Source organism: Lissotriton vulgaris, chromosome 6 (genome assembly GCF_964263255.1).
Source record: "Lissotriton vulgaris chromosome 6, aLisVul1.2, whole genome shotgun sequence".
NCBI lineage: Eukaryota > Metazoa > Chordata > Amphibia > Caudata > Salamandridae > Lissotriton > Lissotriton vulgaris.
The window spans coordinates 1,079,835,451-1,079,859,717 of record NC_141694.1 but is presented as its reverse complement, the minus strand read 5'-3'; the positions used below and the strand labels follow the sequence as shown (position 1 = coordinate 1,079,859,717).

Here is a 24,267-nt window from a genome sequence, read left to right as displayed (position 1 = left end):
GGAGAGTAGTGGCATCCTGCTGGATGCGCGGACCGCCGCCCACCGTGGCCAGATGGAAGAGGGATCTACGGTTCTGTTGTACCCAAACCGAGCTGTATAGTGAGCTGTTGCCACCTAGGAGTAGACCGAAAAACTTCTGGGACCTATATAAGGACTATTTACGGGAGGGGGAGGAAGGTAGTTCTGACACGTCTGAGGTGGTGGATCTCCAAGACCAAGTTTCAGAGTTAAGGGCTGGACAGACGGAGGATTCCCCTGTGGAAAGAGAATGAGGAGGTTACGGGGGGGGGGGGGTGCTGGGACATACAAGTAGTTACTTGCATGAGTGGATTTAGCAGGGAGAGTCACTAAAGGGTTAGGCACTTGGGGGGTATGGGATAAGGGGTAGTACGGGACATGGTATTCACACACCACGTTTATCCTAGTTTGGACAGACTTGACATTCCACGGAACACACAAGGGTGGGTGGGTAGAGTTTGGGATTGAGGTTAAGGGGGGTTTCTGGACGTTCTTGTTCTACTGTTGACCTACCACAGCAAGAGACCTTTCCTTCGAGTTGTTACTAATGTGTAATCAGTTGTCGTGCTGCGTAGAGTGCTGCCTTCGTGGGGGAGCTCATATCACTAATGCGGAGTTGTGACCTTTTCATATTGCCGCCGGGCCCCCGGGATGCCGGTTATCATGGCTGTGTAACATCTTTGATTGAGGACTTGTTGAGCTCCGGGTGGCCACGCAATTTATGCTTGCCAATGCATTTGTAACGACACTGAATTCGATGCTAATAAAGGTTTCTTGAAATAAAAAAAAAAAAGAAAATACAGAGAATATGAGTCCTTTTTAGGTCGAGCCTAGCGCAGGGCGCATGCGCTACTCTCTGAGATGACCTTTTGGAATCGGTCTGCACCTTTCAAAAACTTGTGCTTGTGGCGGCATCCACCTTGTAGGAGCGAGCAGAGGTTCCCCGGGGGCCATTTGCTTCCAATTAGCGTGCCCGCGCATGCTTGTTTACATTTGCCTGTCTCGCATTTGAGCTTTCTTCATGCTAACAACTCCTGAAGGTTTCAGTGGCCTAGCTCTCAGTGTATTAGAGCTTGGCTATTGAAACCTACAAGTACCAGAAAGCTCCTTGGAAATAGCAGCTGTCTATCAAGAAAGGACAAGTGCTAATATGTTGCAAAGTGCCCGCTAGGCAGAGATATTTAATCTGAGATATTTTGTTTATAAATAAACTTCACGCTTCAAATAGTGGACACAATCTTCGTTCTCCTAAGAAGGACCTGGAATTTCTCACAGAAAGTTGCCTGTTTCTGCACACGGAGAAAACACTTCCTGTCTACAGAAGGCCACTGATGACAAGTCCCGGTTTGTCCAGAAGAGCTGGCATGGGGACAGAGTTGGGTTGTACAGAACATTTCACATTGGTTGGAAATAGTTGTCAGTCTCCCCTGTGCCGTTCGGCAGATGAGACACCTACAGAACCAGTTCATTTCTGATGTGTGTGAACTCTGCTGAACCAGCTGCTGTTATTATTCCAGCTTAGTTATGCCTGATATTGCTCTTTCATTTCATCAGATTTAGTTCAGGGTTCAGGGAACACTCCAGTTCCCGATGATAGAGTGCTGTTGTTGTAAATCCTGTTAATTTAACTGGATAGTTGAGATAAACAGCTTGCTGTATTTTCCCTGCTTTGTTTTTTTATAGGTTTAGTTTTTAACTTTTAGATTGTTTTACATTTCACTAGTTTGTTTTAATATATTCTGGAAAGCCATTGAAATTTCCTAAATTAATTAGAAATGTGACCTATCAAGCTTGATGGCTCCGTGATTTGCGCCTTCAATTTGTTGTGATACGAGGGTCACTAATTTTAAATAAGATTCTGTCCACTTTGCCTACCACCCTGTCGAGTTTGGGAAACGGAGTACCATTGCATTGGGCATTATTAATATCCATTAGTTACTTCATTTATAAACTAGTGTTTCTGCTCCCCCAGTGTGCATGGAATGGTTTTAGTATGAATTAAGGAGCACTTATTTATTTATTTATTTTATTTGCAGAGTTTTATATAGCGCTGGCTGGACCCGGAGGAATCAGAGCGCTTTACATGAGGATCAGTGTGTTACAAGTTGCAAAATTACGACAGTTACTGGAACATAGTAGACATAGGAAAAACCAACAGTGATACACAGTAAAACATGAGTTACTAGAGCATTGTATAACAAAGACACATGCCCTAAAGAGCAAAGAAAGGAGAGGGGGGGGAGAGAAAAAGTGATAAGGAATGCAGACCGGAACAGGCAGGCCAGCAATGTGGAAAGTACTTGTTTAAGAAATACTCTCCCAACTGGAGTACCAGGGAGTAATTGAACGCTGTATCTCTCACATGAATAATCCCCTTTTTCCTGGCTTCTCGCATTTATAACCTGAATACCATTCTGTCTATTAATGATATTATGCACAATGTCTTCGTTATCCCAGTCAGCTTAGATCTATCATGCAGTTTAGTTGTACATTTCAGGTCTTCAAAAGTGGCAGTGTACCATGGCATTGCCTAAATTCTATGCAGCTATTCTTGCCTTTCAACCCAACATGTAAACACCGGCTCATGACCGAAAGGGACGCCATTTATACAAGGCTACATCTCGAGAAGTGATAACAGCTCCCACACTTGCCTTAGAAAACCCGCCCACTATTCTTGCATGATTTTATTGTTATTTAAGGATTAATTGTCACAGTAAACCTAATCCCCTAATCATAGCTACAATGCCATTGTTCTGGTATTTCTACCAACGTCTCACCCATTTAGTCTGAGCTGTGTGCACCATGGCTGTACGAAGTTGCCCGCCCTCTCCTTGTTAGCAGCATTTATGTATTTGGACCGGGGATTATGTGATAAAAATGATCGGCGGACAAGTTGGTCCAAGTGTTTGTAAGGGAAGTGCACCTAGACAACTATTTATTTATTTGAAGTTTTTATGAAGTCTCCACAAACCAAGGCAGCCTGGTGAGCGCCTCTTAGCTGCGGTGGGTAGAAACGTGATGTGACAAGTATCTTAAACCACTCTTAAAATACTCCCAAAAAACATTAACCAATGACAGTCCCAGATCTGGGGATGTGCTACCTCGCCTGTGTAGTTAGGTAGCAATTTAACATCTCTGGGTGACCCCCAGAGTAGCAACACCGCAGGGGGGATGGTATGGCAAGGAGCAATTCAAGGAGGTGGGAGGGAGGAAGGAGGTTCCTGCAAAAGCTAAATAAGCTTTGGAATAGCCAATAGGTCTGGCTATTGGGAACTTATAAGTATTTAGTTATGCAGCACAATATCCTTGGTGCAACAACATCAACTGTTGCATGGCTAAACACTTATAAGGTCCCAAAGGCAAGATCTAATTGCTATGCCAATGCTTGTTTGTAACAATACTGCTCAATAAAAAGTCTTCTCCCATCTCTCCTCTCAAACGAAACCGGGCGGATGAAAATAGTTTCACAGTAACTCATATCCTACATCGGTCATCTATTGCCGAGTCAAGAAAGGATAAAGTACACAACAGAGCTAAAGTCAAATTTACTTGTGCATTTTGGTTGAAAAAATACAATTAAGGATTTTTTGCGCACCAACGGGTTTCGTACTTTGGGTGTGTCCCCATTACATCCATGGCTCCAATCCCTTCTTGCCTTGGGGACAACAATTTTTGGAAAATGTTTTTTCTTATTGTTCTATTAATAAGTAACACTGGCACATATAGAGGCAGTATTCTAGTGGCTTTTACCATTTTCATGTTAATTGCGTCTTTGCTGTTTTCACGGTGATCTGGAGTGGACTGAATAACTGTTGCTGTGGAGGGCAAAGTGTGGACAGCTGTCCGTGAAAGTTATTACGGTGTGCATTACTTTGGCATTATTTGCAACAATTAACGTCCAAGTTATGGCAGAATCAGTTCTATGTACCAAGAAAAGATAGCATTGAACACAAGAACAAGTAGGCATAAACGAACTAAACACTAAAAGGTAAGAATAAACCATCATAAGAGGCCATGCAGCATCCACAAAGCATGACATAAATAAACCAGTGGACCTACTGCCTTCCCATTCCCACTGTTATAAATTCTTGGCCCAGCAGCAAGAAAATTCTACTGCAGGCAAGGTGGTATTTGGTTGTAATCAATATAGCCTACCTTACCCCCAGATCCCTCCTGTCCTCGTCCCCTTCATACTAAAATGTGAGATTAACCATTTCCAAGACAGAAAAAAGAAAGCAGGAATGCTGGTACGCCCCTCCCTCTCCCTATAGGGAGTACATAAGGGTACAGTACCCAGCATGCCTCCTGTTCTTTTTTCTGTCTTCCAACAGTTTTTCTGCGTGGATCCAGGAGCCGGTTGGCTCCTGGGGCTTACCTGTTGCTGGGCTTCGGGTTTGGGTTTGGCTGGTCTTATGGGATTTCTCCCCCTGCCGGGCTTGTGGAGTTTTCCTTTGGGCGCTTCCTGGCTGCTGATCCTCGTCTGGATTGCTGCTGTTTCCTGGGATGGTGTGGGTAGTGTCCGGTCCGCGTCTCCGTGCTGCCGGGATTTTTCGGAGACGCGGCTCTGCCTTGCTGTTGCTCCGGTGGTACGGCGGCCCCTGTGTGGCTGGGGCACTTCCTTCCGGAGTGTGCCTGACTTCCTTTGATTGGGGCAGGAAGTCAGGCTTCAGGGATGATCAGCTGGCGGCAATTTCATGGCTTTGTTTGCCAGTCCTTCCTGTAAGTACCATGTAGCGGTTTTCTTTCCCCTTTATATGCTGTTTCTTCGTGTTTCATACCCTGCATTTTGTTGTTGCTGTGGCTGTGTACGAGGTGCTGCTGCTTGGGCTCGTGCTGTGTTCCTATCTGTTCCTGGGTCCCTCGTTGCCAGGCTTGCTTGCTGGCTTACCTGGGGTTCGGCTTCTGGGGGTATCCTGCTGGGCTTGTTGGTTCTTCAGCCCTGTGTTGAGCTTTCTGAACTGGTTTCTCTTCGCTCTTCCCGCTTCCAGGGTTACAGCTGGTTTCTCTTTCCATCATGGAGAAGCATACTAAGAAGAGCAGGCATGTGGTGGAGTCCTCCTCTTCTTCTTCCTCATCCTCATCTCCTTCTCCTGCGCGGTCCAGGCGTCGTTCCAGGGGTGGTGATGCCAGATTGAAGGCGCTGATTCGGGAGACGTTGTTGGAGATGGGGGGTCCTGGTTCCTAGGGGTCCAAGTCCAAATCTAAGTCCCGGTCCGCTGGTGCCCCGCCTCTGTCTTCCTCTTCTTCTTCCTCTGGGTCGGAGGATGGTGGCTTGGAGAGTGATGTGGTTACGGGCAAATATGTTGATAAGGATATGTTGCCGGACTTGTTGGGCCACGTGAAGGCGAATATGGGGTTCCCTGCTGATGATGTCCTGGGTACTTCTGGAGGTTCCTTGCTTCGCCAGTTCCAGTGCACGGCTCCTGTGGTGATGCCTGTCCACCCTTGTGTCAAGGAGGTTTTGGACCGGGAGCGGAAGGATCCGGATTGTATTCTGCTTCCTCACTTCATGGCTAAGCTCTATGCTCTTCAGGATATGGCGAAGGATTTGCCGGACTCTGTTCCTGTGGATTCTTTTGTGGCAAGTCTGGTGGGGCGCACTTCTTTGGCCGAGGATGCTATTGTGAGGGATCCTGTGGACAAGAGAGTGGACGCTTCCCTGCGTAAGGTTTATTCTGGCTCTCATCTGGCTCTGCGGCTGGCATCTACGGGACTTATGTTGCTCAGTCTCTGCTTTCAGACTTGAAGACATTGTATGGGTCCATGGATAATGCCACTGACTGCTCTGATATTCTGGCTCACGTTGAGCGTCAGGTGGAGTTTCTGTCTGACATTTCCTTCGATGTGGTGCGTGCTTCTGCCCTCTCGGGGGGTGCTTGCATTGCTCTCGTAGGAACTTGGTCCTCAAGGATTGGAAGATGGATTCGGCCCAGAAGTCTGCTGCGCTGCGTTTGCCCTTTCAAGGTTCCATGTTGTTTGGGGCGGAGTTGGAGGGCAGGCTTCATCTGCTTTTCAAGGAGAAGAAGCACTCCTCCTCTTTCAAGCAGTCCTCGGCTGCTCCTGCTTCTTCTAAGCCTGAGACTTTTTTTCGGCCCTCTTCTCGCAGGCAGTTCTCCAGGGGCCGTGGTCGTTTTCAGCCTGGTCGGGGTCGGGACAAGAGGGCGAAGTCCCCTCCTGCTAAACCTCGTTCCTGACTATCTGGGGTCCGAGGTCAGATCCTTGGTAGGAGGTCGGCTTCGGTTCTTTCTTCCGGCCTGGATGTCCTCCTGTTCAGACTTATGGGTCCTGGACGTGATCCGCTTGGGGTACCATGTGGAGTTTTCCAGCCCTCCTCCGGACTCGGGGGTCTGTCCGACTCCTTGGCCGTCCTGCCCGTCCAAACGAATGGAGCTGTCTCTGGGGCTCCGATCTCTGTTGGACAAGGAGGCGGTGCAGGTGGTTCCTCCAGGGGAGCTGGGTCGGGGGTTTTACTCCATCATTTTTCTGGTGCCCAAGGTGACTGGGGGGTTTCATCTTGTTCTGGATCTCAAAGCTCTGAACAAGTATGTGATGCGGATTCCGTTCAAAATGGAGACCCTTCAGCGAGTGATTCCCCTGGTTTTCCGGGGTCATTTCATGTGCACTCTGGACCTCCAGGATGCCTTTTATCATGTGCCTGTCCATCCTCTTTCTCATCCTTTCCTGAGGTTTTGTGTTCTGGGGGTGCATTACCAGTTCATGGTTCTTCCCTTCAGCCTGAGGTCGGCTCCAAGGGTGTTTACCAAGGTGGTGGCCCCCTTAGTGGCTTTCTTGCACCTCCAGGGGATGATGGTTTATCCATATCTGAACGATTGGCTCCTGCATGCTCCCTCCGCGGATCGGTTGTTGAGGGATCAGAGGTTGGTGTGTGCGGCCTTGAGGGACCATGGGTTCCTGTTGAATCTCCCCAAATGCCAGCTTCTGCCGTCTCAGGATTTGCAGTTCATAGGGGCCCGTTTTCGCACGGATTTGAATCGGGTCTTCCTGCCGGTGGCTCGTGCTGTGACCCTGTGTTCCCTGACTCGGTTTCTGGTGGGTCGTTCCTTCCGGGTTCGTCTGTGATTGCGCCTTCTGGGGCTAATGGGGGCCTCTGTGTTCACAGTGCCTTGGGCGCATTTCCATCTTCATCCTCTGTGGTCTTACCTGCTGGCTCGGTGGAATCCCTTGTCAGGGGACTTGTCCCTTTTGGTTCCTGTGTCTCTTCCGATTCTTCCTGCCCTGCGTTGGTGGTCTCTGTCGTCAAATCTGGACAAGGGCTTGCCTCTGCAGTATCCTCCTCCGGTGGTCCTTACGACGGATGCCAGCGCTCTGGGCTGGGGGGCGACTTTGGGGTCGGAGTGCCTTCAGGGTCAGTGGTCTCTCCTGGAGGGTCGTCGGTCTTCGAACTGGCGGGAGTTGTCTGCTGTGTGTCGGGCTGTCTGGGGGTTTCGGCTCCTTCTAGTGGGCCAGCATGTGTTGGTTCCGTCGGACAAAGCGCTGACGGTGGCCCATTTGAATCACCAGGGCGGTATCCATTCTCGGTCCCTGAACGCGGTGGTGTCCCCCTTGTTTTGCTGGGCGGAGTGCCATCTTTTGTCCCTGGCGGCTGTACATGTCCGGGGGGTGTGGACAATAGGGTGGCGGATGCCCTCAGTCATTTTTTTCCTGCTCCCTGGAGTTGGCCTTGACTCAGGTGGCCTTTCGTCAGGTGTGCGTGAGGTTTGGTCTTCCATTTCTGGACCTCTTTGCTTCCCGGCTCAATGCGCAGCTTTCCCGGTTCTTCTCTCGGATTCCTCAGGAGGGGTCTTGGGGGGTGGATGCCCTGTCCCTTCCGTGGCCTTCACGCCTGCTTTACGCCTTTCCCCCTCTGGTTCTGATTTCTCGCTTTCTGTCTCGGCTACTGATGGAGGATCGGGAGGTGGTGGTGGTGGTGGTGCCTTTCTGGCCCAGCAGGTCTTGGTTTCCCACTCTGAGGCTGTTGGCTGTTCAGGGTCCGTGGTTCTTCCCCTTCCCTCCAGCTCCATCTCCATTACGGTCCTCTCCAATGTTGCCCCTGCGACGGCTTCGGCTGTCGGTTTGGCGGTTGAGAGGCAGGGGTGGCGGAATAGGGGTCTCCCGGAGCATTTAGCCTTGGCTATTCAGCGGTCTCGGAAGCCTTCCTCCCTTCAGTCCTATGGTAGACATTGGGGTAACTTTGAGCATTGATGTCTTGGCCTGGCGTTGTCACCCTTGGTTTGTCCTTTGCCGGATGTGCTTCAGTTCCTTTGGGATGGGTTCGAGAAGCGTTTGTCTGTCTCTACTCTCCGGGCTCAGTGGGCTGCTATCAGGGCTTTTCCGGCTCCTTGGGGGAACCTGCCTGATGTTGATGGTTTGGTTTCTCGTTTGTTGCGCAGTTTTGCGAATTCCCGCCCTGTGGTGCGTCGTTCTTTTCCTATTTGGGATCTTCTCTTGGTTTTGAGGGTTTTGGTTGCGGCTCTCTTTGAGCCTTTGGAGGAGGTTGATATGAAGTTTGTCACCCTGAAGGTTGTTTTTTTGGTGGCTATCACTTCTGCTCGTCGCCTGGGGGAGTTGGGTGATTTGATGGCTCGGGAGCCTTTTCTATCTTCTCTGCTGATGGGGTGGTTCTTCGTCTGGATTCCTCCTTTGTTCCTAAGGTTTCCTCCCAATTTCATCGCTCTCAGGAGCTGGTCCTGTCGGCTTTGGATTCGGCTCAGGTGGAGGAGGATGACCTTCCGTGGTCCTTGCTGGATGTTTGCCGGGCTTTGCGGGTCTATGGATCGGACCCGTGATTTTCTGCTTTCTGACTCCCTGTTTGTTTCCTTTGGTGCTGTCTCCAGGGGTTGCCGTGCTTCTTCTTCTTCCATTGGGCGTTGGTTGAAGCAGATTATTGTTCTGGCCTATTCTCTTTCTGGTTCTCCTCCCCCGGCTGGGGTTCAGGGGCGTTCTACTTGGGGGATGGCTGCTTCCTGGGCAGAGGTTTGTGGTGTGTCCCTTTCTGAGATTTGTCGGGCCACTTGGGCTTTGGCTAATACCTTTGTTAGACATTACCGTATCCAGAATGTTCTGGGGGATGACACTAACTTTGGTTTGGGGGTTCTTAGGGCTGTGTGTTCCTGATTCCCTTTGGTTGCCTTCTACTGTCCTGTTGTTTTCAATAAATTGCTGGATTGCTGTTTTGCTGTGTCCTGGTGGTTTGTTGTTTGATGATAGCCGGTTCCTGCTTGGGTATTCTCACATTTTAGTATGAAGGGGACGTGGAAAGGAGGGACCTGGGGGTAATGTCCTATTACTTACCGGTAATCTTCATTACTCCGGGTCCCGTTGTCCTCGTCCCCTTCATACCATCCCTCCCTCCCTCCCGGGCTTTCCGGCCCTCATCTTGGGCTTGGTGGTTCAGGAGGCATGCTGGATACTGTACCCTTATGTACTCCCTATAGGGAGAGGGTAGGTCGTACCAGCATTCCTGCTTTCTTTTTTCTGTGTTGGAGATGGTTAATCCCACATTTTAGTATGAAGGGGACGAGGACAACGGGACCCGGAGTAATGAAGATTACCGGTAAGTAATAGGAACTTTCCCTCGAACCATACCATACCAGGCAGAGAAGTATGTTCCTACCAAGTTCCTTGAGGGCTACCATCTCATCTGGACGAAGGGCGTTTGCTGTAACATCAAAGTAATTGCTGCCCAGGTTGCAATTTTAAAGGTCGCTGGTTGGAGGGGCTGTAGGGATTTCCTTGGGAACATCCATTATTCTAGCCCTCTCATAAACTTACACCAAAGCCAAGCAACAGGCGGATTTTTTGCAATTATGAAACTGTATTTTATGTATCTGGTACAGTCACCGCCTGTGCAAGCGACATCTGTGAAATGGGTATGCACTGAAACGTCTGAGAATTGCGCCCTTCTTTGCATTTACAAGAGCCAATAACAGGGCTTAATTTATGCAGGCGTTTTAAGGGGGCATCAGCATTCATTTTTGGGGCACAGGACTTATTTTTCATCATCAGACTTTGACCCAGAGCCAGGCAGAAAAGGTAGACAGAAGGACGAGAAATGTAGGAAAACACTCACAAAAAGAGGAAGGAGAGTTGGAACCGAACCTGCAAGGGAGAGATAGACAGGAAGCTTAAGGTGGAGAAAGAGGGCTGAATTGTAAGGAAACGAGGCATCCTTGGTATTCGGCTCCCTCCCCCCAGCATTAGTGCACAAGAGGCGGGATCCTGTGAGAAACTCTGGGCCCCGACAATTATACTTTCACATATTAGGCACTAGCCGACAAGATGATTTACTTACCGGAGCCCAGGGTTTTAAGGGAAGCTCTGTCGTATTTCGTCACCCAGGTATCGCCGTACTTCAGCAGCAAGCGGATGGCGGTTGGAGCGCCGTAAAACTGATTGATTTTTAACCTCTGTACTGTCTCCCAATATCGGCCTGTAAAATTTGAAAACAAGTGCTCACAATTAATCGGTAACTGAGGCTTTCGTTCACAATTTTGTACTAAGTTAACAATGTCTTACTACATTTTGATGTTTTAAATAAATTCTATTAAAGTATGGAATGCGAGCCAGTGCATTTTGTGTCAAACATAAATACTCATTCCTAAGAAAGATGAACTCTTGTCGCTTTTATTCTAATAATTATAATGTGCATCATATTTATTAAACCTTGGAAACAAACGCTCACTGACCTCCGTAACCTTCCTTTGTCATTCGCTTTATCTCAGTGCTCCCCTTCACTGTTTATTTTTGTTTTGTGAGAGAGAAAACATATTTTTTAATAGAAAAATAAAAAATGTTGTTCCTGACAAGCATTGGCTGCAGTGTGGCTCGGCAGCTTGAGGACTATGATCTTCTATGACAGCGCTTTATAAGCAACTAGATTAATACATTTAAAATTAAAGAAATGAAATGAAATAGAAATGTGTAATAAACGTGCACTACTACCCTGGGGCGTCTAGGCGTGCAAGCTTGCTAACAGGGTGAGGCCAGGTTAGGAGGCTGCCAGAGTTTAGGGATTCCTACAGGTTAACTAGTCAGGTTTTTAGTTTCTTCCTAAAGCAGAGGAGGTCCATTTCCTTTTTCAGTTATAAGGGAAGGCTGTTCCAGAGACGGGAAGTGATGCTTATATAACTTCTCCGGCCCCTTTTTACTCTATGAACAATGATAATGCATGCTGATTCTGAGCGAAGGGATCTTAGTGGAAAATACCAATGAAACCAAAGCTTAAAAACTTGAGGTCCTTCCCCATGAAGAGCCCTGAAAGCAATGCACAGGTCCTTAACCTGTATCTGCTTTTCAATGGATAGCCAGTGGAGAAGCAGGACAGGGATACTGATTCTCTTTTAGATATGCCAAGTAAAAGGCGAGCAGCTGAGTTCTGTAGGACCTGAAGCTAATTGAGACTTTTTTTCTTATATTTACGAAAAAAGCATTTGCATAGTCAATTTTTGAGAGTATCAGAGAGGAAATTACAGTTTTCTGCAGGTCTTTTGGAATGAAAGGAAAAATCTTTCTTAAAAGTTTCATAATAAAGAAGGAGACAGACCTGATTGCAATTACGTGCCCTTCGAAGGTCAGTTGATTATGAAAGATAACTCCAAGATTTTTTTACCTTTGTAACTGGCGGCAGAAGTTGGCCAAGTTCAGGGGTGCTGGTATGTTAATGAATGGCAACCACCTGGTAAATAATGTAAATGGGGCTACTCTGACCCCCATTGTCTGTTTTTTCTTCCCCTTTTTTAACCTGAGGTATGTCTGTGATGTATGCTGATGTAGTGTGGTATACTGTGTTTCTGCAGATACAATAAAGGGAGAAACGAGGCGCAGTAAAGACGCTGACCCTAACCCTGATGAAATTGCCAGTGAGCTGTGTAAGGCAATGAAACATGTTGGTTTTAACTGAGTAGGCACACAGCGAGGAATAAAATAGCCAGTGTTGCCGAGCCAGTTTTTAAATCCTCGGAATACTGAATTTGTATGCTAGATTTCGGCATCCCTATAGGGTCACTAACAGAATACACATCACACTTTCGGGTTTTCTTATTCTGCACCATCCACTTTTTATTTTCTAATAGTTGGCAGGTGATAATGATGAGAACCTGAGGGTGCAGGCCAGTACCAGCATGTAAACCTCCCTTGGTGTTACTCCTGTGAGGCTCTGACAACTTTTCCACACCTTTTCCCCCTATTTCCTTCCCCTTTTCTTTGATGTTTCTCATCACATTGATGAGAGGGAGGACCAGCAGTTATAATACCACACTTTTTAATTGAAGTTGTGATTCAAGGCATGTTGAGGCAGTTGTGCGAATTTAGATCCTCTGCAGTGACACCATAAGTAGGGTGTGTATTACCAATGATATATGGTGGATTAACGTCCACACATATAATAGGAGCAGGGCATTTGTTGAGTAGCAGTGATTGAGTGGGGGGCGACCTGTTCTGATCTTTACCCCCTGTGGCTCCTAGTTGTGTACATCAAGTTCAGGTGGTCACTAGTTTTGGGACCAAAAGGAAGGATCCTTCCCAAAGAGCATTACCTCAGTCTTGCCTGAATTCAACTTCAAACAGTTTTGGGCCATCCATTTCTGATCTCCTGCATACAGTTGTAAAAACGCTTTGCTGCCTCTGAAACATTGGATGATACCAGAGTCACTAATTGGGTATCAACTGCATAAGTGACTGCAGAGAACCCAAAAGATCTAATAAGTTTGGCCAAAGGAGCTACATAAATTTTAAAAAAGGTCAGGCTAAGAGATAAACCCTGGTGGATGCCGCAAGGGAGAGAGAAGGATGAGGATTTAAAATTCTCAGCTGTAACTCACTAAATTCTGTCTGACAAAAATTATTTGACCAAAGCGAGAGCTTTGTCTTTTACCCCAATATCCTCCAGCCTGTTCAGCAGGATTTAGTGGTTTACTGTGTCAAATGCCGCAGAGAGGTCCAATAGGACCAGCATTGCACTACCACCTGCATCCAGCATCAATATGATCAGTGCCGAGACACTTATCAATGCCAATTCTGTTCTGTGATGTTTCCTAAATCCGAATTGGCAAGTGACTAGGTGGCTCCGGTCCTCAATGAAAGCGGTCAGCTGCAATTTAATACCTTTTTCAACTATTTTGGCTGGAATGGGCAATCTGGAAATAGGATATTAGTTCCCAGGATTTGAAGGATCTAGGTTAGATTTTTTTTGTTAAAGGGAGAATGTAAGCTATCTTCCAGACACTGGGAGATTTTCCAGACTTAATCATAAGATTATGAATTTCTGTTAGGTATTCAGAGATAGTGTCACCTGCTAAATGAATTGTTTTAGGTGACCATGGATCCTGCAGAGATCCTGACTTAGTCTGCAAAAGGATGGTTTTAATTTGGTCCTGAGAATGTTTAGTGAAAGGAGTTAAATGGACCTTACAATAATTATTGTTAATTTGGGAGCCACTGTGACATTAATTATTAGTAATTTGGGAGCCATTGTGACCAGTCGAAGGATTAGAGGAAAAAAGATTAAAGACAGACCTAACCTTATCTTGAAAAAAAGAAGCTAATGAATTACAGAAGGTTTGGTCCATGCCCTGATTCCCCATTTCTAGAGGTTTAGATAAATGTTTACATTTGCAAAAAGTTCTGTTGTGGAATATTGCACTGCTTCTATCTTCTGGGTGAAATATTTGGATTTTTTTTTAAAATCAAACTTTTTCATGAAGCTAAAATGTGTTTGTTTTTTGTTTTTCTGAATTCTCATAATGACGCCTTCCTTTTCTTTCATGCCTACGACATGCTTGCTGAAGTAAGGTTTTCCGTGAACCAGGGCTCAGAGGGACTGTCCTGGTTCCTCCTGTGGGCTTTAGCCAGTGCAATTTATTTTGCGACATTATCCAACAATCCCTGATATAGACTAGCCGCTTCATCAGGATCTGTATTTTTGCAGGCTGTGTTTCTAATAAGATGGTGTCTAGCTCCATCTCCTTTATCAGATGACAATTGCGTGAGAGCTTTACTGGATGAGGTTTATTGTGCGATGCATTGAGGGGGCTAATTTGATATTAAACGTAACTGCTCGATGATCAGACCATAGCAAGGGTAGGACTGCTGATGTAGATAAGTATGGGTAGTCAGAGAAAATGCCATCAAGTCTATGGCCTGCTTGATGCGTCGATTCATTGCTCCATAATTCCATCATATTATATAAACACTGTTGTAAGATCTTTGTCCTCATATTTCCCCAGCACAGAATTACTGTTTCTGGTTCTCAATAGTTCCAAGGGCAGTGAAAAAATGGGGATTAGAAGATTTTGGAGATTCACAAGCAGAAATCAGTGTTTCCGCATTCTCTGTTTTTTCATGAGGAGATGCTTTCAGCAGCGGAAATCTCCACGCTAAAAACACCAACTTGTAAGTCCGACGGGCTCGATAACTCCTGAAATTATTTGGTCACTTGTAATGAGGACCCCGTCCATATTTAATTTAGAGATGCGTGGAGTGGGAGCCCCACTGTAAACCAGCGGGGTTCCTGCGTCACCAAACTTATGGTTTACATTTTCCCTACTTGAAACTGCCAGGAAAAGCCTGGTGGTCCTCAATAGAAAACACAAGAATTGAGATCAATGAGCAGGGAGAAAACTCTCTGTATCTCAGAACCATTTGTTTTTATTGTTTTTCCAAAATATACAACTGCTTGAGGAGGCTAAGGAGAGAACTGCATTCTCCACCCCAGAGGAATTCTTACAACTGAGGGTGATGCCCTTTTGGTTAAACAATGCCCCAGTCACCTTTCAGGGGTTGGTTAACAGGATCCTGGCTGGGATGGAGGTTTTCAGTGCGGCCTACCTAGATGACATTCTGTTTTCAGCTCCTGCTGGGAGGATCACCTGTTCCACCTCCAGGAAGTGCTTCTGGTCCTGCAACAGCCAGGCCTGAAATTTGTATGGCAGGGATCTGTGGTGTGTCTGGGACACAACAACTGGTGGGGGAGAGCTAATTGCAGCCCATTCAAGCCACAATTGAAGCTATTCTGGCATGTGAACCCCCCCAAAACTAAGACTGAAATGAGGGATTTCCTAGACCTCAATGGGTATTACAGGAGGTTTGTCAAGAGACACAGCATAATTGTTACCACCTTTAACTAAGCTGACTGCCAAGTAGCAGCCCAGTAAGGTGATCTAAACAGTGGCCTGAAAAAAAGTTTGATGCCCTCAAGGAGGCCTTGTGTACAACACCAGCGCTCAAGGCCCTGACTTCTCATCAGACCCTCATCTACCCCTACCATCCATGTAAGAATTCTCAGAATCATCCTAGATGACAAGCTTTACATGACATCCTAAGTAAACACAGTGATCTTCACCTATTTCACAGCCTTATGATGCTATGAAAGATCTTTAAATGACTTCCTTTGAACACCAGGAAAATGGCCATACAGGCCTTGATCAGTACCAGGCTTGATTACGGTAACATGCTCTATGCAGGAATCACCATGAAACTACTGAACCGGCCCCAGAGAATACCAAACACCGAAGCAAGACTCATATTCAACCCACCTAAACGCACAAACATCTCCTCACACCTCCTAGAAATGCACTGGCTCTCAATCCACTAACACACACAATTCACACTGCTCACACACAAACACGAAGCGCTACATAACACCAGCCCTGCATACCTAGACAGCTGCATGTACTTCTACACACCTCTGAGGCAACTCCGCTTAGCCATACTCTCACTGGCATGAAACCCTGCATCTGCAAAGCCACAGCAGGAAGCAGCGCCTTCTTATATCTCTCCCCCAAAGAATTGAACGACCTCCGTCACCATCACTTCTTGAGTTCCGCAAGAAGCTGAAGACCTGGCTCTTCGATTAACCTTTGCAAAAAGAATGGTTGCCCGATGGAATGCTGAACAATGTCAAACATTCACCCCCAGCACATAGATCAGTGCCTAAATCCATAGTTTTTTTTTATAAGCCTGACTGATGAGTGGTGATACCCTGAAATAGGGCCCAGAATACTTGTTTCTGGTCCAGGAAAGACCTAGCTTGGCAGTTGGGGCTGAACTGTTCCAGTGAGGAGCAGGGTGAAGACTGATTTGCATATGTCTGGGTCGGATGTATGACGTTAGAACACATACGTTTACCACGACCTACCATTACAACGCGGTCGTAACAACGAAAGTTGTTACCACGCATTGCGCTGGGGGGGCGCAAAATTAAATAATTTAATTTACTATTCCAACACCAGTCCCCGTGGATAGTAGGGAAGGTGTTGGGATAGTAAATTAAATCATTTCCTATCCTTGAGCGCCCCCCAGCGCAATGCGTGGTAACAACTTTCGTTGTTACGACCGCGTTGTAATGGTAGGTCGTGGTAACGCGCGCGTTGTAAGCGTTGCATACCGTCTGGGTCCAAACTGTAGTGGCAGGTTAAGCAAAATAACAATCCATTCAACCCAGATCTCTTGACTGGGTGTGAGGGGTTGGAAGGTTTCATCACTACGTCTATCATCTTGTTGTGTGTACTATGTTCGCACTAAGTGGCCAAGGGTATGCCAAGATGTGGGTTCCTTTGCTCGTTGTGCCACTGGATTCAAGCTAGCCTGCTACCCCAAAACCGGTCTCAGGGTGTTTGTTTCTGGTCTAGGGAGGACCTTGCATGATATGTCAGGCTGGACAGTTGGTTGGTCGAAGGAGAGGCAACTGTTTTTGTAGATGGGGCCTGAGCTCTATAGTGCTTTGACTGTGTGTGTAAGAAGTTTGGATTGACTGGGTTTGTGTATCAGGAGCTCCCTCAGACACAGTGTGATGTGAGTTCTGTATAAGAAGTTGAGGATGAGTCTGGCTGCCCAGTTCTGGCTGGTTTATTGTCTTCTAGTGAGTTGCTTGTTGATCCTGGCACAGAGGGTGTTTCCATTGTCCAACTTGTTGGTAACTAGGGCATGAGTGACAGTTTTTCTAGTGTTGCCTGAAAGCCATCTGAAGATCTTCCTCAGCATTTAAAGGGTGTGGAAGCAGGATGGTGTTGACTTGTGTGGTCATGTAAGTGTCAACACAGGCAGTACACACCTTTCACAATTGTTGAACCTGGCCATTTTAACAGTGTCTCTGCCTGGTATTTTGCCTTCTATTGCTGAGCCCATTTTTGTTGGCATTGCCCTGTGCACATTTCGCTTTCTAACCAGTGCTAAAAAGTGTGTGCTCTCTATCTTTTCTTTCTGCACCACCAGGCCCTCTCCCACTGAGAACGTAACTCTGTGTGCCAGACTTTGAGAAGGTAGCTTTCTTAGTGGGACTTAGTGGGACTAACCTAGTCCCTGTAACCCACCAATGCTCCATCGCTGCCGGCCTGAAACTGTGACTTTGCCCTAATATAAAAAATGACCAGATAACCACGAGTGGCCTTTGTGCTTTCAGGCACTATATCTACCTGAAATTTAGAAATTGTATATCCCTGGTTCTACTGATTAGATTTTTGTTGTTATGGTGCATGTTCTATTTATTAACATTTACTATATTTTTCTAAATCGGTTTGGGATGTTTCTTGTGTTGGGTTTTTATTTTATTGCAGTTTGTGTGCTGGATAAATACTTTTCTTCTAGGTAAACCCGGACTGCTTTTGTACCACGCTACCAGAGGGTTAAGCACAGAGGAATTTAGTGACTTTTGTGGCTCATCCTGACAAAGATTGTGGTTGTCCCCTGAGTGGGGCACCAGCCCCTCAGCCAATAAGGTACTTTCTTCCAGAGATCATGGCAGTGGAGTACAAAATCTTTCTTGTAATTAGGTATTCCTAGAGCCAGGGCGCAACAGAGACTTTCTCCCAGCTCTAGGAAGGCACTCATGCATTTGTTGTTCCATGGTAGCAGATCCAACACATCCTTGTTTGTAAGTTTCTGTATAGACTTTGCCATTAGGAAAAAGATGGGAATCCAAGACAACAGTAGCCCACCATTCACAGGAACATCCTGACTTCTCTCTTTGCTGTTTGGAGATTAATTCTCTGGACTAGAGAGATTCTCCCTGGGGACACTTTCCTAACTCCTTTCTCAATGGGATATTTTTGATACATAACCTCCCTTTGACAGAACTGCAGTTTAACAGGGGACACTTGAGACTGTTCTCTGCTAAATGGTTAAACAAGGCAATGTCGTTGATGCCACCAGTAGGATGTTGAAATACCAAACCAGAACCAAATTGAATGGCGACTGCAAGATCTCCAGCTTTTTACCCAGTGCCTGATTAAAGATTGAGGGTCTCTCTGTAAACTCTTGCGGGACTCGGTACCATGCCAAGATGTTATCTTGAAATAGGAAAGCAACATGAAATGAACTATCCTCGTGTAGAGGAATGGCAAATAATGCTGGACACAAGTCAATAACTGTGAACCATTCAGTGTCACAGAGTATTTGAAGGAGTATCAAGGCAGGATTCTGTACCATGTGACAACATGGGGTGACTATCCAATTCCCCTCTCTTAAGTCTTGAACAATCCTCTATTTTTTAGTTTTTGCAAATCCATCACAGGTGAGTTTCAGGGCCTTGATATCTCCTTTAGGATGCCTTGATCTAGTATGGCTTCAGTCACTGGTGTAATTCCAGCCACCGTTTCTGGTGAGAGGTTGCATTCGGGCATTTGGGGATACTCTGCATTTAGTTTTATTGTTATTTTCACAGGTTCAACTTCTTTGATCAGATTAATGTCTTTGCCTGTAAAATCCTATACTTCCTCATTTACTGAATCTCTTAGGTCAGGAGGTAAGTCATTTCTTGTTAGGACTAGGAACAACCCAACAAGTAGGCTGTTGGACTCTCAATTTAAACTTTGCATCTCCATTGTGTGTCTAAAGCTCAACACTATCCGGTGTGCCATACATCATATAATTCATCTTGCAGAGTAAATCCATGCCCATTGGACTTGAATCACATATTACAAACTGATGGTTTTCCTCAATAGGATATATCATTACACAGACTTTATCTGAAACTGACTTTGTGCTGTCTTTATTTGAAATACGTATAATATGGACTTCAGAGGGGAAGGTGTGGGACCTCTACCATTCTAACAGTATAGCAGGTAGCTCCAGTACTGACCAAGAATGATATGGATGGGGTAGTCACCTACCATCTACATCTGGCCCAGCTCTGGTCTACCTCTAGAGCTGCGCCAAGCATGCAATCCTCCTCCCCTCTCAGGCACAGTCATTGATCAGAATCCATCTCACTGGGATTGTGAAAAACCAGTAACAGTTGAAAAATGTAGGGCTCATGAAAGGGGTTTGCTGAACCTTTGGATTTGGATTTGGATTATTCCTTGGGTTGGCCATGTATTGTGGCATCATTGGAGCTTGATCATATTTGCAATATGTGGCCTTTGCAAATTTTGCTTTGGCATTTCATTCATGTTTGACTTTCGAACATGGTTTTGAATTTAGTTTGGATTCAGTCTACAATCATGTTTCCAGTGCACCACCTTATTACAAATAGGACACTGAGTATTCTTCTTCAGCATGGTTATGCCCATCCCTGAATTCAAATAAGTGCCATGCTTTAAATTCTGCTTTGGGGAACAAAATTCCCTGTCTGCTTCATCTGACCATCAACTTGATAACCAACTCCCCATATTCCGGCACCAGCACTAGGACCTGAACTATAGTTGAATTTGCCACATAAGGGCCATCCTGATATCCTTTTTGTACCAACTTAATTTGTGCTAAGATGTATTTTCTCATTAAGCTTGTTTTGTCTTGCCTCCAGATCATCACTGCTATACTTCGCATATATATTATATAGTTTTGACTGGCAACAAATCATGTTCTCTTGTATATGGGCACTAATCTAGTCTAGACAGGCTGTTTTTCCATTCTGGATTTTTTATTCCACTGTGCTATCTGAAAGCCTGCATGAGCCTCTCATAATAGGCATGCACAGACTCTATAGACTCTGTGGGGATTTCTAGTAATCTTTAGCCAAATAACCTTTCAAAAGGACCTTTGTTTCCAAAAAGGTAATCACCTTGTTATGCTTGTCTATAACTGGAGAAGGTGCATGTTTCATAGCATTTCTTGGATGTTCAGCAAGTGGCCAGGCTACAGAACATTGCCCTATGCCCACAAATCATTTGGGAACACAATATCTGAGATAGTATTACAATTCTCCCTCAACACTTTCGAAATTTTCACAAACCTCTCTACTTGTGTGCCACAAGTCAGGATTTGCTTGCAATTTTGGAAGCTTCTTTGTAAGTATGTAAAGATCACTCCAGGGTACATGCACATATTCACCTCCACACACTTCTCTCAATGGATACCCTTTGACCACTGCATCACTTGTACTACCTTTCCCCTGTGACCCACCTGTATTGTCCTTTTTCTAAATCTTATCCATTCTAGACCACCGGTCCATGCGCTTTTGAGTGTCACTCCATTTCCTGATACTACTAAACATTTATTTCGTATTTAATCTCAGCCCTGATGTTTTCATATTCCTTATAGTATCCTCGCTTATAAATATTCTTAGATTCTTCCTCAACTCCTGATTTCCAGACAGGTCAGCTCCATTCTCTGCCACAGACTATTTTTGTGGGTTTCACAAGTATGCCTTGCAGCTTCTTTACTCAAAAATAAAAGCTCTCCTGACTTGTACTGATCTAGGGGCCCTTACTCAAGGTTTCCTTTGATAAATTCCTTAAATTCTGCACTTTACCTCAAAACATCTAGTTCTCTAGGATGGGTCTCTTTTGCCCGGATTTGTGATTATGGATGTTCCTCAACTTTGACGACAGGCACATTTACAAGGGGAGCTCCTCCTTTTTGAAGATGTGCTCACAAATGTAGGGTAGTACTATGCCAGAAGTACTAGGGGCTGTAGAGATAGCAGATGTACCTGGGCTAGTAATGATAATGGTTGTGCTAGTAGCTTTCAATAATAGATCTGGAGTGGGAAGAGACAAACCTCTCTCTATGGAACTCTGATCAATTGGCACACTTGCGCTGGTGTCTATATTTGATACTCACTCCCACATTACACCTTATGGGATGTTGCCCCCCCCCAGCCTGATGAAAAGCATTATATGGAGGTGGTCAGGAATTCAACAAGTCATCCAAAAAGTTATAATTTGTGTCACTGTCAATTTTGTCTCTCTTCTCTTCATTCCCACCTCTCTCTTGTGATTTCTTTCTTTCTGATTTTTTCTTTGCTAACCCAGGGTACATCCATACGTCCTCAATCACATTGTATTTCCTTCCCTGTTACTCTGTGTCCACTTGTCCTCCATCTTACTATGGCCCTTATTTCACACTTGTTTTTTATATGTTTCCTTCTCTTTCACATTATCAGCATGTTCCAATGCATTCAAAACATCATATTAAACAGGTGCTGGGGTTTTTCTTCATATACCACACCCACCACAGGTTCTCAATTATACTCAAGTTAAAGGTACTATGTGGGGGAAATTGCAAGGACTCTTCATTGACAATGAACTTGTTCCATCATCGGAAATAAATACATGTATGTAACCCGACCTTAGTCTTCATGCAATATGTGGGTGTGCCTTCTGGAGGGCCAGCCTCATCCTTTTGGACAGGTATTCTTACATTATTTCTCAACAAAGCTCTCTATTTATTTAGGAAATGTATCGTTATACTTGCAAAACAAAACCAGTAAAGTTCAACTGAAATAACCTGCAATTCCCTGCAAATAACAATGCAGTGCTCAATGACAGGCACGTCCAATACTAGTACCACACCACTGACCCAACCACTCACAGGTGGTGCCCAATGGCGTAATGACCAATCCTAGCATTGCACGTACACCAACAACAAATGCAGGGCGACACCTTAAGATGCGACCTGCAGCACATCACAGCTCTTCTCCTCGCTGCACACAGATCAGCTTTGCATGAGCAGAATATTAAAAATCAATAATAATAGAATAACTCTGGTGTGTTCCACTAAAGAAAATCCAAAGTCAGCTATCACTCTAGGAGAAAAAGGGTATAGTATACTCATAGCACTGTCAAGAACACAAAGTGGGCCCTCGGCCTGTGGGAAAACACCCTGACTTTTGAGGTTTACCTCTGTGCACCAAAGATCAATAGAACACCAATCCCAGTCAGTAAAAATGCCTTAATAGGAGTTTAACAGGTCCCTATCTTAGTGTAGCCAATAGCTCTTCATGGTCTGACGCCTGAACCTTAACAGACAAGCCAAAATATTTTTATATCTGAATAGCTTCCCTGGGATCTTGGATTTCGACAAATCCAATAACCAAGCTTCAATTCTTTACAGCAAGCACATTATTCTTTATGAGCTCAGGTAATATACATGAAAAATATACTAAGATTCTCATACATCCCTCTTGGATACAAATAGACACAACAGCTCCATAGACCAATCAAAACTGAAAACACCACAATACACAAACAGTCACAGTCAAAATGCATCTCTACTTATGCTCACACTCCTAGTACACTATGACAGCTTCAGGAATGCCAGCAATACTCCAAATGGACCCAAGGAAGCTCTCAAATGGAGACAGGGTTGGGGAAGATTTTAACTATCTCTGGGACCCTTTTAGAGCTCCAAACCTCAGTGAAAACCATCTTCTGCTACCAGATTTGATAGAGCTCTTTGCCCAGTACACGTTTTATGCTCAGATCCAACTGAGGGTGACATCATAATCAATAAATTATGATAACATGAAGCACACCAGGCCCGCCAAGATGACAGTTAATATTCAATTTTCCAACCATAAAGTTTTATTGAGGAATTAGAAAAGTTACAAATTCAAATCATCAAATTACTTGTAATGCAATAGCCAGTAATCAATGCATTAGTCAATATATTTCAAAGCAAAATAATAAAAGGGAATACAAACTATTATGAAGTTGTCTAAAAATAAAACAAAGCAAATTCAGTTCCCCATGACGGGAACATACTACACTGCTAAGTTAGTGAAAAATCAGGGAAACTGGGGAGAAGTAAGGATTAAGGTGTCAGCATGGAAGCCTCTGAAAGAAAGGAGAAAGCATCTGCTCGCAAGCAAATGGAAAGGCAATGTTCCTTAACCACTTGGACGCTAAGGGTATCCAGCTTATATAATGGAGATTTCCATTGAAATGAATGGGCAGTGCATGACAAGTTACCCTTGTCATTAGCATCCAAGTGGTTAAGAGTTAGCTAAAGCTTCTTCTGACAAGAAGGAAAAGGCATCTGAATCGGTGTCTATATTGCATTAGTGTAAATCATTCTTTTCTGTCATTTAGCTATACCTACACATTATTCCCAGGAGGGTAACCAGTCAGGTTTAAAGAACAGAAAGATAAAGCACACAAGCATAAACACAATGCCAGCTTTCTAAATATCCTTCAGACTCTAGTTCTTTGCAACCTAATGTGATTCATTTGGCTCAAACTGTACTCTGTAGGGGCTCATTAACACATACTTTAAGAATTGTGTAAAATAAAAATTCATATGGGAAAGAGAAAACAAATAATACATTGTTTGAAGTTGCTGGTACAGCGTTTCTCCTTAAATGAAATGAGAAGATAAATGACAAGAAAAAATATGTCAGTGTAAGTTTAGCCATCTTAAAACTCAGCCTTTGCTAACTACAGTCACGTAAATATGATAAATGCACGGTAAATACATTGATGTTTTGCATGTTAATGGCATTACGTCTGTGAAACATGTATTATGAAAAATCTATTTCACCCTTATTCTCTATAACAAGCATTTGCAATGCAATAGGTCTTGCATTAAGAAAGTTTGAGCTGTTGGTCTTGTAAATGACACATTTTTTATTTATGTGTTGGTTTTGAAAATAGCGAAATTAATAGCTTTGTCATTTACAATGCCAATTTGTTTAAATTTTGAAAATGTGACACCTATAGCATTTGTAATGCAACATGTTTTGTATTTACGTGACTTAGATGTATTGATATTACAAATAGCAATGGTTTAAAAAAAATAATAATTAACACTTAAATAAAAGTTATTGTAATGTATAATGGCAATAGCTTAAGCTTTTGCAAATAACTTTTGTGAAGATTATGTTCAGTGTATTTTACTGTGAGGAAAATCTAAGAACAGAAGTGTAATATGAACATCTTTTTGTGACATTTGTAATAAAGTTTGAAACATTGAGAGAACATATTTGAACCAGTTGTTGAATGGTTGCACAGCTTGATTTTGTGGTGGCGCTTAGTGATGTTGGGGATGGCAACGAGTGATGCTGTGTCATTCAGTGAAGCTGTGGTAGCGCATAGTGAT

The 24,267-nt window shown here is 44.7% G+C and overlaps 1 protein-coding gene across 1 annotated transcript in view; it reads right to left on the bottom strand.

Moving 5' to 3' along the window:
• The window catches only part of ACSS1 (acyl-CoA synthetase short chain family member 1), a 1,180,850-nt gene that overhangs the window by 595,728 nt on the left and 560,855 nt on the right, over positions 1-24,267 (bottom strand). The window contains exon 7 of the mRNA XM_086927145.1: positions 10,310-10,447. Coding sequence (XP_086783271.1) covers positions 10,310-10,447 — 138 coding nt within the window. The remainder of the gene's footprint in view (positions 1-10,309; positions 10,448-24,267) is intronic.